General features: G+C 34.8%; 4 protein-coding genes and 2 non-coding genes across 12 annotated transcripts; 4 read left to right on the top strand and 2 right to left on the bottom strand.

Annotated features, from left to right (window-relative positions):
• On the top strand, positions 1–3,475 carry hsp-75 (Histidine kinase/HSP90-like ATPase domain-containing protein; the record flags this gene model as incomplete). The annotated part of the gene is made up of 9 exons (NM_171881.6): positions 1–201; positions 519–746; positions 800–1,185; positions 1,236–1,454; positions 1,501–1,866; positions 1,919–2,115; positions 2,226–2,309; positions 2,418–2,629; positions 3,230–3,475. The coding sequence occupies 9 exons, from the start codon at positions 1–3 to the stop codon at positions 3,353–3,355; spliced, it is 2,019 nt and encodes a 672-aa protein (NP_741220.2). The 3' UTR covers positions 3,356–3,475.
• Positions 3,476–3,578: 103 nt separating this feature from the next.
• Positions 3,579–4,967, top strand: der-2 (Derlin-2; the record flags this gene model as incomplete). Its single annotated transcript, NM_001392140.1, has 4 exons — positions 3,579–3,665; positions 3,748–3,978; positions 4,182–4,380; positions 4,477–4,967. 4 exons carry the CDS (start codon positions 3,579–3,581, stop codon positions 4,671–4,673), a joined length of 714 nt encoding a protein of 237 aa, NP_001379935.1. The 3' UTR covers positions 4,674–4,967.
• A 534-nt stretch (positions 4,968–5,501) lies between these two features.
• R151.1 (Protein kinase domain-containing protein) lies at positions 5,502–10,182 on the bottom strand (the record flags this gene model as incomplete). Of its 4 annotated transcripts, NM_001312951.3 has the most annotated exons (13): positions 5,502–5,780; positions 5,827–5,960; positions 6,082–6,354; positions 6,407–6,535; positions 6,579–6,724; positions 7,151–7,326; positions 7,372–7,457; positions 7,511–7,732; positions 7,794–7,902; positions 8,079–8,371; positions 8,636–8,730; positions 8,776–8,877; positions 9,996–10,182. In NM_001312951.3, 13 exons carry the CDS (start codon positions 10,180–10,182, stop codon positions 5,642–5,644), a joined length of 2,091 nt encoding a protein of 696 aa, NP_001299880.1. The 4 variants fall into 4 exon arrangements, with proteins under 4 accessions (NP_001299880.1, NP_001299882.1, NP_001299881.1 ...); NM_001312952.3 differs by lacking the exon at positions 9,996–10,182 and having other exon boundaries at positions 5,642–5,780; positions 8,776–8,869; NM_001312953.3 differs by lacking the exons at positions 8,079–8,371; positions 8,636–8,730; positions 8,776–8,877; positions 9,996–10,182 and having other exon boundaries at positions 5,529–5,780; positions 7,794–7,895.
• R151.14 lies at positions 9,598–9,653 on the top strand. Its single transcript, NR_052443.1, has one exon. It is a non-coding gene; the product is annotated as an Unclassified non-coding RNA R151.14 (non-coding RNA).
• Positions 10,183–10,749: 567 nt separating the features above from the next.
• R151.15 lies at positions 10,750–10,913 on the top strand. The gene has a single exon (NR_052442.1). It is a non-coding gene; the product is annotated as an Unclassified non-coding RNA R151.15 (non-coding RNA).
• A 503-nt stretch (positions 10,914–11,416) lies between these two features.
• Positions 11,417–16,741, bottom strand: prps-1 (ribose-phosphate diphosphokinase; the record flags this gene model as incomplete). Of its 4 annotated transcripts, NM_001027557.8 has the most annotated exons (7): positions 11,603–12,089; positions 12,204–12,363; positions 12,414–12,587; positions 12,895–13,409; positions 13,816–13,973; positions 15,129–15,272; positions 16,507–16,741. In NM_001027557.8, the coding sequence occupies 7 exons, from the start codon at positions 16,598–16,600 to the stop codon at positions 11,994–11,996; spliced, it is 1,341 nt and encodes a 446-aa protein (NP_001022728.2). The 4 variants fall into 4 exon arrangements, with proteins under 4 accessions (NP_498586.2, NP_001022728.2, NP_001367827.1 ...); NM_066185.5 differs by lacking the exons at positions 15,129–15,272; positions 16,507–16,741 and adding an exon at positions 14,061–14,177 and having other exon boundaries at positions 11,417–12,089; NM_001379786.1 differs by lacking the exons at positions 15,129–15,272; positions 16,507–16,741 and having other exon boundaries at positions 11,994–12,089; positions 13,816–13,830.
• Between the last annotated feature and the right edge of the window lie 43 nt (positions 16,742–16,784).

Raw genomic sequence — 16,784 nt, 5'->3', positions numbered from 1 at the left:
ATGTCGCTCCCGGTACGGATGTTAACTGGCAGGATCATGCGAACAATGAGATACGTAGCTCCCATCACCGCTTCACATTTCACCCCTTCTGTACCAACACAACGGAGATGGATGGCTTCTGAACCACAGAGACATGAATTCCAAGCAGAGACACGGAATCTTATGGACATTGTCGCAAAATCCTTGTATTCACACAGCGAGGTAAATATTTTTTAAAAAGTTCAATATAGCCCAGACACAAAATTTTTTGAATTTTGCGTCAAAAGTACGGTACCCGGTCTCGACATGAACTTTGACAAATCGTGCGAAAACTTCAAAAAAGCGATAAAAATTCTGCAAAAACGAACATTTCAAATTACAGTACTCTTTAAAGGCGCACACCTTTTTGTCTTTAACAAAGTTTGTCGTGTCGAGACCGGATACCGTATACTTCGCGAAAAAAATTGGCAGAATATTTCCTTATTCTCAAAAAATATAGGAAATTGATGTATTCCACAAGTATTTAATTTTTGTTTTAGGTATTTGTTCGCGAGCTCATTTCCAATGCTTCGGATGCTCTTGAGAAGAGACGATACGCAGAATTGAAAGGTGACGTGGCAGAAGGTCCAAGTGAAATTCGAATCACGACTAACAAAGACAAACGAACAATCACATTTGAGGATACCGGTATCGGAATGAATCGAGAGGATCTTGTAAAGTTTTTGGGAACTATTGCAAAATCAGGATCGAAGGATTTCATTGAGAATGTGAGGATAAATTCTGATAAAACAATGAAAATCATATTTGTTTTAATTTATAGAACAAGGAAAACGCTGAAGCAGTTATTGGACAATTCGGAGTTGGATTCTACTCAGCTTTTATGGTTGCTGATTCCGTTGTTGTCACGACTAGAAAAGTTGGTTCATCGGATGCCGATGGCCTTCAATGGACATGGAATGGAGACAACTCGTATGAAATTGCTGAAACATCCGGGCTTCAAACTGGAACTAAAATTGAGATTAGACTGAAAGTTGGAGATTCGGCAACCTATGCGGAAGAAGATAGAATCAAAGAAGTTATCAATAAATATTCGTATTTTGTTTCTGCGCCAATTTTGGTGAATGGAGAGAGAGTGAACAATTTGAATGCAATTTGGACGATGCAGGCGAGAGAAGTTAACAAAGAAATGCATGAAACATTCTTCAAGTTAGTTAATGTAATTTTATTTTATAGATTATTAAATTTGATATTTCCAGACAACTCGTGAAAACGCAAGGAAAACAAGAAATGTATACTCGTCCACAATACACAATTCATTTTCAAACTGATACTCCAGTATCTCTTCGATCAGTTATCTACATTCCACAGACTCAATTCAACCAGCTAACGTTCATGGCTCAACAGACGATGTGTGGACTCTCACTCTATGCAAGACGAGTTCTTATTAAGCCAGATGCCCAGGAGTTGATTCCAAAGTAAGAGTTTTCAAATTTAAAACCTCTGAAACTCGAGTATTTGTAGTTATCTTCGTTTTGTGATTGGAGTTGTCGATTCGGAGGACATTCCTCTGAATTTATCCCGTGAAATGCTGCAAAATAATCCAGTTCTCCGTAAACTTCGTAAAATTATCACCGACAAAATCTTGGGCAGTCTTCAATCGGAAATGAAAAAAGATCCTGTGAAGTACTCGGAATTCTTCAAAAACTATTCCTTGTATTTCAAAGAAGGAGTTGTAACTGAACAAGATCAAGGAGTGAAGGAGGATGTTGCAAAGTTGTTATTATTTGAGTCTTCTTCAAAGAAGGCTGGAGAACTAACAAGTCTTGGAGATTATGTAAAGAGAATGCAAGAAGGACAGAAAGAGATCTACTATATGTATGCTAACAAGTACGTTTTTCTTGAAAGTTTAATGAAAATCAATGAGTTTGTCAATTTTCAGCCGTCAACTAGCTGAATCATCTCCTTATTATGAAGTCATCAAGTCACAAAATAAGGAAGTTCTGTTTCTTTATGATCCAGCCGACGAAGTTGTGTTCTTGGGTCTTGGGCAGTTTGGAATGAAACAATTAGTTCCAGTTGAAAAGTGGGCTCAAGAAGAAGCTGAAAAGACTGGAACTGATGATAAGAAGGATACTAGTCAGTTTCACTAATTTTTTAAGAATTTTTTTGAATTTAGAAGTTTTTACTGTTCATGGAAAAAACGAAAGAAAAAACTCCAATTCAAACTCAATAAGTTATTTATTCAGAAGATTTCCGAGATAATGAGAAGAAAGAGCTCCTCGATTGGATGAAAGAAACACTTGGAAGTGTTCGAGTTTCTGAAATTTCTGGTAAGTTTTTTTCTAAGCGAATTTTCACAACCAAAAAAACTAATTTCAAAATGTCATAATGTCCCGAAACGCGTAGAAAGCTATGCTTATTAATAATATTGTTTCTAGGCAACCATCGTCCGAGTGAGCATCCAGTCATGGTGACTGTGCTCGATATGGGAGCGGCTCGTCATTTCTTGAGAACCGGAGAAATCAAGGATATGGAGCATTTAGTGTACTTCAAACCACATGTTCATGTTAATTTAACACATCCATTGGTCAAGGCAATGTACAAAATGAGAAAAACAGATAAGGAAACCGCGGCTATTTTGGCTGAGCAGGTGAGGTTTTAAAAGAAAAATTTCGTTAAAAAAGGGTATACCCGGGTACCCGGTTTCACCACAAGTTTTTTTTTAATGCGGACAAGTGTGAGCCTTTAAAGAGTACTGTAATTTCAAATTTTCGTCGTTGCGGAATTTTTATCGCTTTTTCCTAGTTTTTGGTTAAAATTTGTGTACTATGTATATTCTTATATTGGAGTTTTGATTAAATTTTCTTCAAAAAACTGAAAAATTTATCAATATTCCGCAGCAACAAAAGTTTGGAATTACAGTACTCTTTAAAGGAGCACACGTTTTCATATATAGCAAAATAAATTCGTGTTAAGACCTGGTACCATATTTTTGGCTCAAATTTTCGCGTGTGGCTAATAATAAGGTTAATCGCAAACTTTTGCTTTTTTAAAATATCCTTTATCAAAGTTGAGTTAAATTTCAAATCTATCACAAAATAATCAGTTTGCGAAAATTGGGAAATTTTTCAAAAAACTTCCCGTTTGTTGACGTGTATTTATTATGTACATACACCACAGTTATGGTTTCTATGTTTTCTCTGTGCTCTCTCTCATATTCTTGTGTCTTTTCCTGAAATTTTTTTTTCAGATTTATGACAATGCTCTAATCACAGCTGGATTGATTAAAGATACAAGCCGAATGGTCGGAAGATTGAACAAATTATTGACTTCCTTGGCTGGAAATAAGGGTACAAGCACCATTTTGACGCCATAATTTCCACATTTATTTTTGTTTTTATTGTAGTTTTAGGATAGATATCATAATAACTTATTCCTTTTTTGTGTTTTTGATCTGTTGAACCTGTGCCTTTTCCCATACATTCGTTGATTTTTATTCTCGATTTTTTCAAATTAGCTAGATTTGGTTTCCAACCAATTCAGATTATTTTCTAATTTATCTTTTAGGTTAATAGTTTTTTTACAAGCAGTAGTTTCAGATGAATGGAGTAGTTGCTGCTCTGGAAGAAATGCCACCGGTAACTCGGTTCTACACAGGAGCCTGCGTGCTATTGACAACCGCTGTGGTAAGTTTTTTAAAAGAAACATAAAAATTTATATTTTGAAAAAAAAACTGTCTCTACCCAAATTGTACAAAAAATGTTACAGCATTTGGAATTCGTGACACCATTCCATTTATACTTCAACTGGGAGTTGATTATCCGAAAATATCAATTCTGGCGCCTGATCACATCATTCTGCTTTTTCGGATCTTTTGGATTTTCTTTTCTTTTCAATATGATCTTCACATATCGATATTGTATGATGCTGGAAGAAGGATCGTTCCGTGGAAGAAGAGCTGATTTTGTATACATGTTCCTTTTTGGAGCCGTTCTAATGGTAATTCTATGAGTTTTTACTTGTTTTGGATATAATAAGAAAATAAGTCTATTTATGTTAGAATATTAATTATTTTTTCGATGATCTAGTGAAGGTGAAAGTATTTGAATTTTAACATATTTTTTTTAACTGATGAAATATTTAGCAATTTTTCAAACTTATCCATTTTCTTTGAAAATATTGAAATGTTTCTTATTTTTCAGATTCTATCCGGAATCTTTGTACAAATTCTATTTCTTGGACAAGCATTCACTATTATGTTGGTCTACATATGGAGCCGTCGTAACCCAATGATTCAAATGAACTTCTTTGGTGTTTTAACATTCACAGCTCCGTATCTTCCATGGGTTCTTCTTCTTTTCTCACTTTTACTCGGAAATAATGCTGTCGTTGATTTTATGGGTAAGGCATTTCATGAATAATTGTTTTATATTGTCATAATCTTTAATGTTGCAAAAGATTATACATTTTCGTTTAAAAGTTGAATTATTGTTCCAGGAATTGCATGTGGACATATATATTTCTTCTTGGAAGATGTTTTCCCATTCCAAGAGCACGGAAAACGATTCCTGAAAACTCCACAGTGGCTTGTATATTTGTTTGATGAACGCCGACCGGAACCTCTGCCTGAAGATGAAAGACCCGGTGGATTTGAATGGGGTGATGAGCAACCGGAACAAGAACAACATGATTAATTATACAATGTTTTAGTATTTTTGAAGTTAGACATCTATTTCGCGACTGAACGTATAATTTTCTCATATTACCTAATTATTATTTTCTCTGCTCTTAATTTTTGAATTCACTCGTGGGTCTCTATCGGTTGTCCTTCCATCATTCTACGTTTTCTGTGAATATTCTCTCGCAATTCTATGTTCCAAAGATATTTCTTGCCTTTCAAAGTGCACAGTTTGATTCCCTATTTTATGTAAGTTATTTTCTCATAAGCGGGATGGTGTAAGTTCTCGTTTAGTAAATGCTCATTAACTAGCCACGCATCGAATTTCTCCACAAGAAAGAAATTATTCTGATCTAATGCCAAATTTTGAAGGAAATTCCGGACGATGAAAAGATGCCGTCATTCAACAGAAAAAAACCATCAGCAGTCTGAACCCTCTCCGTTGCCGTTGAAATCCCGAATGAAAATCAATTATTATTAATAGAAATTGATAATTCTCACCTTACAGATAGTAAAATGCCGGTCTTCTGCTGAAAAATCTGCAAAACACGGGAAAAAGAGTCCTCATCACAATGAAACCAACATTACACATTTTTGAATCCAAAAAAATGATTTATTGATAAAATATTACCAGAAAGTATAAAAACGGCAAATAAAATACGAAAAAACTGAAATATTGCTCTCAAAATTCGATAAGAAAATATTTTCTAAATCGAGCCCGTAAATCGACAACGCGCTACAGTAGTTATTTAAATTCTTACTGTAGTTTTCGCTAAAAGATATCGCGCGTCAAATAAAATGCTCTGTTCACCCATGATAATATTAAGAACATTTCGAATATTTCTTTTTTTTTTCGAAGTTTTATTTTTAAAAAACTGAATTTTCATTTATTAATAAAAAAACCAAATAAATAATCGAATCGAGCTCTGTTTGTACAAAAAATAAAACCCGTTAAGAATAGAAACACATGAAAAAATTAGAAAATTAAACATCTTTTGCAGGTGGATCGGATGGTGGAGCATCTGCATCAACATTTGCTATTTGCTCGATTTTACTCAAAATTGCCAAGAAAGATGGACGGTCTTCTGCTTTCAAATTCCAACATGATTTCATTAAAATGTACCTGAAATAGAACAAAATAATTAGGAAAAAGGGAGTCAAAAGCTTACATATCATCAGAACATTTGGCAGGTTGTTCCAGTCTCATTCCTTCAGTCAATTGATTTAGAATATCCTTATCTGCCACATTGTTATACGGGAATCCTCCAAGAGTGGCTATTTCCCAGAGTAAAACTCCAAAAGCCTGAAATTAAAAGAAGGTGATTATTATATGTAATGATTTCCGCTTTGAGCCCCCTACCCAAGTTTTCAAAACCTAAATCCTTTAATTTTTCTTTTTTTTAATCGCGAAGTTGGCAACTTACCCAAACATCGCTCTTATTTGAATAAGTATTATCTTTAATTGCTTCAGGAGACAGCCAACGAAGTGGAATCACTCCTTTGCTCATTTTGATATAAACTCCAGGACGAGACATTCCAAAATCGGAGATTTTCAGAACTTTTCCCGTTCCAACGAGAATATTTCTTGCAGCAAGATCTCTGTGAATAATCCCAACTGATTCAAGATGAGCCATTCCACAAGCAATTTGATTCGTAAATGACAAGAATTCTTTGGAATCAATCGCACTGTCTGAGTCCTGAATGATATCAAATTTAATTATAAAAGTTCAAAAACTACTTCATCTATACCTTCTCCTTTCTCATATTCTGCAAATAATGTTTCAAATCTCCATATGGTACGTACTCCATTATCATACATTGTAATTGTTCATCCATACAGTATCCATACATTGTCACAATATTGTCATGTTGACCAACCTATAAGTATATTCAATTGATACACAAGAATGTAATTCCCTACCGTTTGCATCATTTGAATTTCCCTCACAAATTCTTCTCGTTCTTCATCAATTGCATTTGCTTTTAATTGTTTTACTGCAACTGGAATTACTTGACCATTTGGACCACGTAGAATTCCTTTGAACACTTGACCAAACGCTCCTTCTCCTAAAAGCATTTTTGGTTGATTTCTTATTTCGCCTAACAAAGATTAGACAAAGACGCCATTTAGCTAGTTTAACTTTATATTTCATATGATTATAGTCATTGTTGTACGCCAACCTAGAACCTCACTACTCTCCATATACTTTCAGTTTGTTTGGATTTCTCAAGTACAACAAAAAGAATGACTTGGCCAAGGGCAAAAGTTGTCAATAACTTTGGACTTTATGGGTGTTTGGCTAAAGATTATACCCATTCTTTGATATTATGATGCTGCCAAACTGAAATAAATGAAACGTCCGGCTTTCCCGAATTCCAGAAGTTTTGGAGTTTGGAGTTTTTGGTGCAGAATCGATAAATTATTCAAAAACTTTTACAAATTGGGCCTCGTAACGAAAATGGTACGCGTTTTCATAAATCCATCTTTCTTACCGATAACAGCTCCAACAACAATATCTTGTCCTCTAATCAACCATTCTCCCGTAGTTCCTCCATTTACTTCATTTGGTGGTCGATATAGAATATTTGTTTCAATGATACTATGACGAGAACATGAAAGTGATCGACGATGGAGGAAGTGATGACGTTTTTTGATTTCCTTTTTCCGTCTTAATATTTTAATTTTTTCTATTTGTCAATTAATTTTAGCTTACCTTCTGAGGCAAAGAAGTACGATCATTGTACAAATCGGTGACATACAGGCGACCACAATTAGGAAAATTACCAAAATTGATGACTCCTAAAAACCGATTGTTCAAATTTTTTCAGCTTCTTCAATTGAAGAAAACTCACCATAAGCATTGTAGTCTTGGTAATTGCTGAGCCAGATATTTCTGGAATCGGTGTTGTTTTCGGAATTTCAGAACTAGAAAACGTGGCATTTGTTGTATTGAATATATGGAATACATCTTGATTATGACAGAAACTGTCATCAACAGCGAATATTGAAATCTTGTATTGTTGAAACGGGGTAAATTGGAACGGTAGTTGATATTGGTAGGTGTGAGCAGATGTCTGAAATAAGGTACTTATAAACTTATAAATATTTATAAAGGAGTTTCGTAGATAAACAAACCTCTGCAGATTTTGCAGAAATCTCATAAGAATCGGCGTTGGCTATTCTAAAGGTGTACTCCTCTGATTCGGGTTCAGATCCTTTTTTCTTGATTAGAGGCATCGCGATTCTGAAATTGTGATTAATTTTGGAATAAGAGAAAACGTTTTGAAACATTGGAAAAATTATGCATTCCTCTCAAAAAATGATTCTAAACTTTAAAAAAAATTAGTTTTTATCGAAATTTCTGGAAAAAAAACTTAAATTAACATTAGCATTTTTCAGAAAAAATCACTATTTGAATACCTTTCATATACATCAACATAGAACTGATACTCTCTTCCTTTCATTTCATCAAATTTCCAATTCAATCGATACTCTGCATCCACAGAAACATCCCGAATAGCTGCCACATCACCAGGTCGACAGCTACAGTACTTATCAATACAATCAGGTACAGTATGCCTTCGTTCAATTATATATTTATCATCACCAGGTGGATATGGCTTTGCACGAATTTGAAGATGGTAAGAGCAAGAGTGATCAATTACAAGAGCATGACCATTGAAGGCTGATGGAATTGTTAGAGATCTTTCATCCTGCAATTTCGGAGATTTTGAAAGAAAACCCATTATATTACTGTAATGAGTTTATATCGTATTTTGTTTTTCAGTCTTGCATCAGATTTCTCCATTTTTTATGACTTATATAATATTTTAAACAATTAAAAAATTAAGAAACTACATGACTGTAGAAAAAATATATGAACGTTGTTAATTTTTGGTGAAATAATAGATAAACGAGCAGAATCAATCAATGTGGGTTTAAATCTTAAATTTATGACAATACATTTAAAAACTAACCGGAAGAATAGAAGAAGTAAAATACCCAGGAAAATGTTTCTGGCATGTTGAATTTACGGCAGTGTACCTAATATAGAAGCCTTCTCGACGTGTGTCTGAATAATTTTAAATTTAATTTTAAATTTGATGTTTCTGCACACCTTTTTCGTCGGCTTTCCAGTTAATTGTGGTTTCTAATATTTTTCCGCCATCCATAATAACTTTCGTCTCGATTTCTACATTTGTTGGTGGCATTGCGAATACTGAAATAGAATATAAAATCAGTCGAATAAGAAATTTATTATAATTATTTTTAAAAGTTAACTTCAATGTAGTATCGCATTTTGAAAACTGTAAAAGCATTTTGTTGTATTAAATTCTAATATTCGGTAATTTGTCAATATATAAAAATCCCTACTGGCCATACTCCAACTTTAATTTATTTCATTGGACTTGTCTGACTGCAATCATTATCGGTTTTTTAAAGATTTTTTAGTTTTCTTAGTTTTCCTTACCATATTTGAATACTCAACTTCTAATTTGTGCCCGCCACAAAGTACATCTTTCCTCAGTTTGATTAACGTGACTCCGTTCATCATTTCTCCCAAAAATCCGACTAATCAAAGAATGGCGGCAACATAAACTCTTAGAGAAAATCCGTTTTTCTTTCTTTTCACTCATAAAAAATCTTCTCGATATTCTCATCAAAGTGATTGAAGAGACACAGACAGTGAGAGAATAGAAACAGAAAACAGTTGGCTTTTTGGGATTTTGGACAACGGGACCCCAATCATCAGCAGAAAGTGTACACTACTGGGAGATGAGAGATGCGAGAGAAAGGTACCCACTGAAAATTGACAGGCACGGGCACGAGGAATGATGAGGAAAAATTGTGATCTTCAGAAGGGTCAGGTGCACACTCTGAGAAATAGTATGGTGAATTGAGAGACTTGAGACAAATAGTTGTTGATCACTAAGGAAACTATTTTGAGACGATGAGCAGATGCATCAAGATTAATGGTTGCACTAAAAGTGGAGCGAATCAAAATTTTTGTCGACTAAATCTGTATTTACAGAAAGCCAGAGTTGTCAAAAAGTTGGCAGGTGTTTAGAAATTTCAAAAGTTTTTTGCTCTACATGTCACTGAAATCAACTGAAATTGTTTTTAATCGATACATCATTAACCATCTACAACATCCGTTTTCGCTTTCCAAGAATAGCTCATTAAATGCTAATCTGCGTACCTAGGATATTGACACCTACATTTCTGTAAATATAATGGCCGCTAGGATTGAGTTAAGAATTAGAAGATTATGCATTCATATGAGTTCGATTTATCAATTTGGTTATAAACTCTCATATTTCATTACCAGCCACTTACAATGTGAATCTCCTAGATTATCCTTTCTCGGCCGTTTCGAACATTTTGCCAGGCAATCTCCAAACTCTTGACTTGTATCCAAATGAGAACAAGACTCTACGCAATCGGATCGTTGTTCGAATGCATTTGATTTATTTTGTAAGAAAATATGAATTAATAATAATATTAAGTAGAGGTGTATCCTCATAGTTCGGAATAATCTGAAAACAGAGTTTGGTTTTTTTCGGTAAAAATAATTTAGAAGGGGAAGAGTATGAGACAATGGGGTTTTTGAATACATTTAAAAACATGTTGTTACTTCGAATATCAATCAAAATGAAAACTGTTGGTATGATCAGTATTAATTAAAAAACAGGACAAATAATAAATATTTTCAGTAAGTTTGAAACACGAATTCTTGCTTTCCTGGGCAAGATTTTTCAAATATACATGATTCAATTATGATTCACTGTTTTCCAAAAAATCTGAACCATGGGTCTTGTCACGAACTAAACATTTTAATTGCCGTACTTGCGAGTACGGTAGACAGTAGCTTTGCTCAGCTGTAACTTATTTTATTTCTTTTAAATTTTTTTTCAATTCGTATTTTTTTACATTAAAACGATATTTTAAAAAAGGAAAAACTAAGAAGGAACAGTGGAGAAAATTGGAATACAATCACAAAAGTTTAGTAGGATACTGTAGCTATTTAGAAATGTTCTGAATGAAGTTAACTAAACACAGTTCACCTAGATATAAAATCAAGTTCTCATATTTATAATTTCATAAACTTGAGCATAATTTCTTCGAAATGAGTGAAAAGTAAGATGAAGAGAGTGAGAAGCACAGAGAGATGTGTTGTTAGATAATGTGTATCTCTAAATTGCGAGACACAATGGTTCTTCGCTCTCTTCATTTTCGTGAGATGTAACCGATCGGCCAGTACTGAGAGATCAGTGAGCAAGCAGATTTGAGAGATCACAGACAGAGAAGAGTCAGTTGTTCAGAGGTTCGGATGATTGTATGAAGATCCAGGAGGACGGCACAAGGACAATGAGTCCATGGGAATATCATTCTAATTGTGTTGAATCTGTCCAGTTGAAGATAGTCCCGACCTACCTGACCGCGAAGGTTTTTTGTGTGACCGCATGCCTTCTTTGAACTTTTACCGCAAGCTTTAGAATATTCTGAAAATGATCTGATCTAACACAGATTTTCACAATTATGAGCAATCTCTTTCCGAGCGAATGAACCATTTTAAAATTTACTTGTTTCCCCGCGCTATTTCATCTTACAAGTACGGTACTCGGTCTTGGCACGACCAAAACTTTGCGAATTGAAGTGAGTATTGAACTAATTGCATTTTTGCCTTTTTCTGGGAAAAAAAGAAGAAACATTACTTCAACAAGATCTTTTGAGAAAGTAGCATAATTGAAAAGAAATATTCTAAACATTTATTATTATTATATTAGATAATTTCAGCCGAAAACATTGAAACTTCCTTTTTCGAAGTTGTTATACTTGTCGACTTATGTACGTGTGAATTTACAAATTGTGCACATGTATTTTAACCTACATCTGACTATCTCAATTAGATTTTCAAAATTGTCACTCATCCAAGAAAGAAGAAACAACATGTGTATTCAACGAAATTCACAAAAAATGCTTTTGAACACTTCACAAGAAAACATCGTCGTTCAGAATCTCATTCACAAAAAACCTGATAAACAGTTGAATGCAATTTGAAGACATTTTAGGAAGAGAAAATGAGCAGAATCGAATGGTAACAGAGAAAGAGGACAAATGTTCAAATAGTGGAAATACGAATGGAAAACTGAAAAGAGAAATCATCACGCAACTACAACAAGTCAACTGAAGCGAATCTTGGATAAATATAATTTGCAATTGGGAAATGTTTGGGTAGTTGAATAGTTGAATACAATAATTTCGGAGTTTAAAACAAATAAACATAGGATATTGAGGTTACGTCAACCCGGAAAAGCCATAATTTTAACCGATTTAGCATATCGGGACGTGTGAGAAGAGATATGATACAGACTCTCCATTGTGTGTACGGCGGATTGCTTCTGCCAAGATCATTGAGATGTCGATACACTGAAAAAATATGAAAATTGATAAACATTTCAATATTTTTCATTTCATATACGACTACGCATTTATGGAGAACTTTTTATCATTAATCAAAATTGATATTCTTGTAGTTCTCACCTGGATCTTCGAGCACTTCTTCATATTCTCATCTTGGGGAATTGTGTTTGTCACGACGACAGCTTCAAACTTTGAAGCATTGAGACGAGTGAGAGCTGGTCCTGAGAAGATTCCATGAACACAGAAAGCGTATACTTTGTCTGCTCCGGCTTCAACCAATCTGAAATTTTGAGGTTGTAGTAGATCGATATGATAGTATTTGATTCTCACTTGTCGGCTGCCATGCAAATTGTTCCACATGTATCAGCCATGTCATCAACCAAAATCGCCACTTTTCCTTCGACGGATCCGACCAAAGTCATCTTCTCAACTTCATTGGCACGTTTGCGTTCTTTGTGAATCAAGGCAAAGTCCACATTGAGACGATCGGCAATGGAGGTTACTCTGAAAATTTTTATTTTGAAAACAAAATCGGCAGATTTCCATAATACCACGCGAAAAAAATATTAAAAAATACCCGGTCATGACATTTTTTTGATAAATGCAGGAAGGAGAGATCCTTTGAAGAGTACTGTAGTTTCAAACTATCGTTGCTGTTGAATGTTCACGTAAATCGACGCAAGTTCCGCAGAAAATGTAAGTTTGAAACTACCGTACTCTTTAAAGGTGCGCATATTTTTCATTTGACAAAAATTTGTCGCTTTGAGACCGGGTGCTGTAGTTTTGGCACAAAAAATGTTATTTTTCTCACCTCTTGGCACCTCCGGCATCCGGAGATACAATAACCGAGGTCTGCCAGTTTGGAATAGATTCCTTGATGTACTTCAGAATTGCTGGCTCAGCGTACAAGTTGTCTACCGGAATATCGAAGAACCCTTGAATCTGTGATGCATGTAAATCCATTGTGATGATATGATCAGCACCAGCAACGGAAAGCATGTTGGCGACCAATTTTGCCGAGATCGGAGCTCTCGATTTGTCTTTCTTGTCCTGCCGGGCGTATGGAAAGGCTGGAATAACGGCAGCAACACGACATGAGGAAGCGATCTTGCACGCGTTGATCATAATGAGAAGTTCCATCAGATTATCATTGATCTCTCCAGCAGCAGATTGAATAATGTAAACATCTTCTCCACGAACCGATTCTCCAATTTCCACATTGGTTTCCTTGTTACTGAACTTCTTCAGTGAAGCTTTCGAAACCTCCAATTGAAGACGTTCGCAGATTCTGGTAGAAAGATCCGGGTGAGATGAGCCAGAGAAAACCTGAAATCATAATGTAAGATCGCAACATTTTGATTACAAACATTTACCGTTGGGCTCATTTTATTCTAACTGATAAGTTGCCAAAACTATTCTAGAGAGAGGCTAAAAGGACACTTCACGAGTATCTTTGTGTCAAGAAATTCCAAAAAAGACAGAGGAGACTCAGTATCAGAGACAAAAGAACCGACACAGATATAGATAATAACAGCTAAGAGAGACGCAAAGAAGCTTTACAAAACGTTCGTTGTCTTTCTCTTGTCCTTGAAGATTACCAAAGGTCCCAAGAGAAACTGAAAAAGCTTTCCTAACGAGAAAATTTTATAACGTTCGTATCGAAGGATCTAGGAATTTAATAAACAACTTTGATTTCATATATTGTTGGAGGAATTGCACTTTCCAAGCTTACCTTAATGTTTGGCATTCTGAGATCTTCTTCGGATGAGCTTTGAGCTGTTTCAACGTTAGGATGTACTGCTAGAGAAGATGATGAGAAGAATGAACGAGGAGGAGTTGGATGATGGATTGAGTGATCTTTGTGCAGATGAGAATGATCCACACTTTTGTCTGCAAATATTTTTCAATGAAATAGTTAATAGTTCCAGATGAAAGCAGAGAGTGAAAACGCGATTTAAAATTCGTAATATTCAATACCTTTCATTAATTTAAATAGTCCTCCGGCCATTTTAGTAGGGTTAATTTATATTATATACAGATAAAAGTGAAATGAAAAGAATGGTTCAGCCGGGAATTGGCTTGAATAGTTATTCTGAAGAAGCTATATTTATAGTGCATTATCAAAAAGTAGGCGGGATCACGATGTACTGATAACTAGTTAATTTTATCAGTAATCGTATAGCTGAGTACATTTAGGGTGGCACAAAAGTTCAATTCAAAAGGAAAAGTTAATTTTAATTTTTAAAAACGAACATTTTCCTTTTCAATAAAATGAAGAGCTAAGAGATTTCCGCAAAGAAAATAAAATTGAAAACTGCGGACGGTTTCCGATACTCAATTTTCAATTTTCACTCTCACGTCGTCTCCGTCGTTGACAAATCGCCCTTTTTCTTATCAAATTCGCCTCAAAAACTGTTTCTTCTTTGCAGGCAGACGGAGACAATGATGTTGGGAGAGGGATTGAGGTGAAGAAAATGGAAAAATGAGATAAGAATATAGTTTTCGGTGAATTATTAACTTTTATTCGTAGAGTTTTATAGTTTCAAGTTTTACGTATTTGTACGTTTCTACATAGGTTCATAGTAAAATTTAGAAATGATTATATTTGAAAGTGCTTTTTTGTTGACAATCTCGAAAAGTTTGAATAATATTATAGAATGTGAGCAATAAAACAAGAAGTTTTGCGATTTTTGCCACAGAAATACGCTCCTGTCTCGAAGCGACCGATTTTCGTTAATTTCAAAAAAGTGTGCGCCTTTAAAGATTACTGTATTTTCTAAATTCTCGCTGTTATGAAAAAACTTGGGGAAAGCTAGCAAAAATCAATCCATATCCGCAACACCGATGAGTTAGCAAATACAGTACTCCTTAAAGGCATACACTTTTTTGAATAAAAAAAACGATCGCTAAAAAACGATCGCTTCGAGACCGAGCACCGAATTTTTTGGAACAAAAACCGCGAAATTCTGCAGACACGGGAACGCCCGAAATTTCTGTTTAATAGGAGTGTCATTTTCAGAAGCTTCAAAATTTAAAATAGCTTACCAAGTGCAGAAATGTCCTGATTCGGAGTGTCGGACGGCTTTAAAAACACCGTTTGAGTAGTCTGCGTCGCGACGGGAGGCTCTGTAAGTGACTCCGTTGGGCGCGTTGATCGACCGACGAATGGGTCGAGGATGTCTTCTGGAACTGGGAAAAATTAATAAAGAAACATTTTTAAAAAACGCGAAAATCAGAGAAATTAAGATTCTCGAGGGATAGATCAGTTCGCAATAGATCAATTGAGAATAGATCAAAACAGCAATATGGAGGTTGAGAGAAAGGTGAAGAAAGTTGAATGCGGAGATATTTTTTTAAAATACAATTTGGAATTTATTTTCAAGAAAAACAAAAGAAAAGGGTTGAATTTCCAGTTATTGAGAGAAATTTCCTTTTTTTGTTGCCACGGAAACGCTCTCGCAGAATGTAGAGCAATAAGAAAATTCAGCGAATTTTAAAATAAATTCAATTTTGAAAAATGAAAGGAACAAAGTCCAAAAGCTAAACTGTCAATTTCGATTGTATTCTTTTGTTCGAAAGTAAAGTTGAATATGAGCCGAATGAAAAGTTCAAAATTGATAACATTGATAACAAAAAATTATATCTGAAATTATAAGGGAATCAAGTCAAAATAGATAGGAACTCAATTCGACTGGTAACAAAGTATGTTGCAAAGGCTGACGAACCAGCCAGTGAAAATTCAATGTTTTATCACATTTTTGTGATTTTTTTTGTCAAAGACATATTGTTTGATGGAGAAAAAGGCCGATGTGTGTGTTGACCGATTGTGATGGATAGAAAGAAGAAAACAATTGATTTGAAATTCTGAACGATGGGGGCATGGAACGATTAAAAACAAGAAAAACGTAGGTCAGTGATTTTTTTTTAAATAAAAGAAGGTAAGAGCAGCTGAAGAAATACCAGAAAATAAAAAGTTCATCTTCAAACAGAGCTTGCAACGCTCGCAAAAACTCGAAAATGAATATTTTCTCTGTCGTCTCTTAGAATATATGTATGCGAGCAGAGACATGGAAACTGACAGACGCATGACTTATTCGGGAGAAAAGCAACGAAAAGAAACGGATTATCCAAGCATAAATGCACGCAAAGAAGGCACCTGTGTAGATGAGAATTTTAATTGGAAACTAATTGAGATACTTTTGAGGTGATAAGGACGAGGAGAAATGGAACAAAATCGAGAAAACTAATCTCTGATTTGTTTTCTTTTGTCTCGTGGGAAATGCAAACACTAGAAAACTTTGCTCCTCTTTTTTGTAATTTTCTAAATCTCAGTCAGAATATGAAAATGTAGCAAAACTTCAGAAATTAAGCTTGAAAAATAACATATCTGAAAAGAAACTATGTACATTCGTTCATTATTAACCTGGTAATGTAGGATGTGTTCCTAAAAACTCGTTGCGGGCACTTCGATTGTGCTTCTGGAAGCGAAATAGACGATCTCGAATGCCTCCAAACATCGAGATTTTAATAGGTAATACTTGGAGGTTATTCTCTGGAAAGGTTTGCTCTAATGTGAAAGAGAGTACCCTTCATTGAAAATATTTAAATCGATAAACACTGGAACGAGTTAGCCGATTTCTTTCTTCAAATTGAATTTTCTGAAAAACCGCGAATACAAAATTTGTATGATTACCGTAGTTG

The sequence above is a fragment of the Caenorhabditis elegans genome, chromosome III, assembly GCF_000002985.6.
Source record: "Caenorhabditis elegans chromosome III".
NCBI classification, from domain to species: Eukaryota; Metazoa; Nematoda; class Chromadorea; order Rhabditida; family Rhabditidae; genus Caenorhabditis; species Caenorhabditis elegans.
The sequence above is the reverse complement of the archived record's forward strand: the minus strand, read 5'-3'. Positions and strand labels throughout refer to the sequence as shown.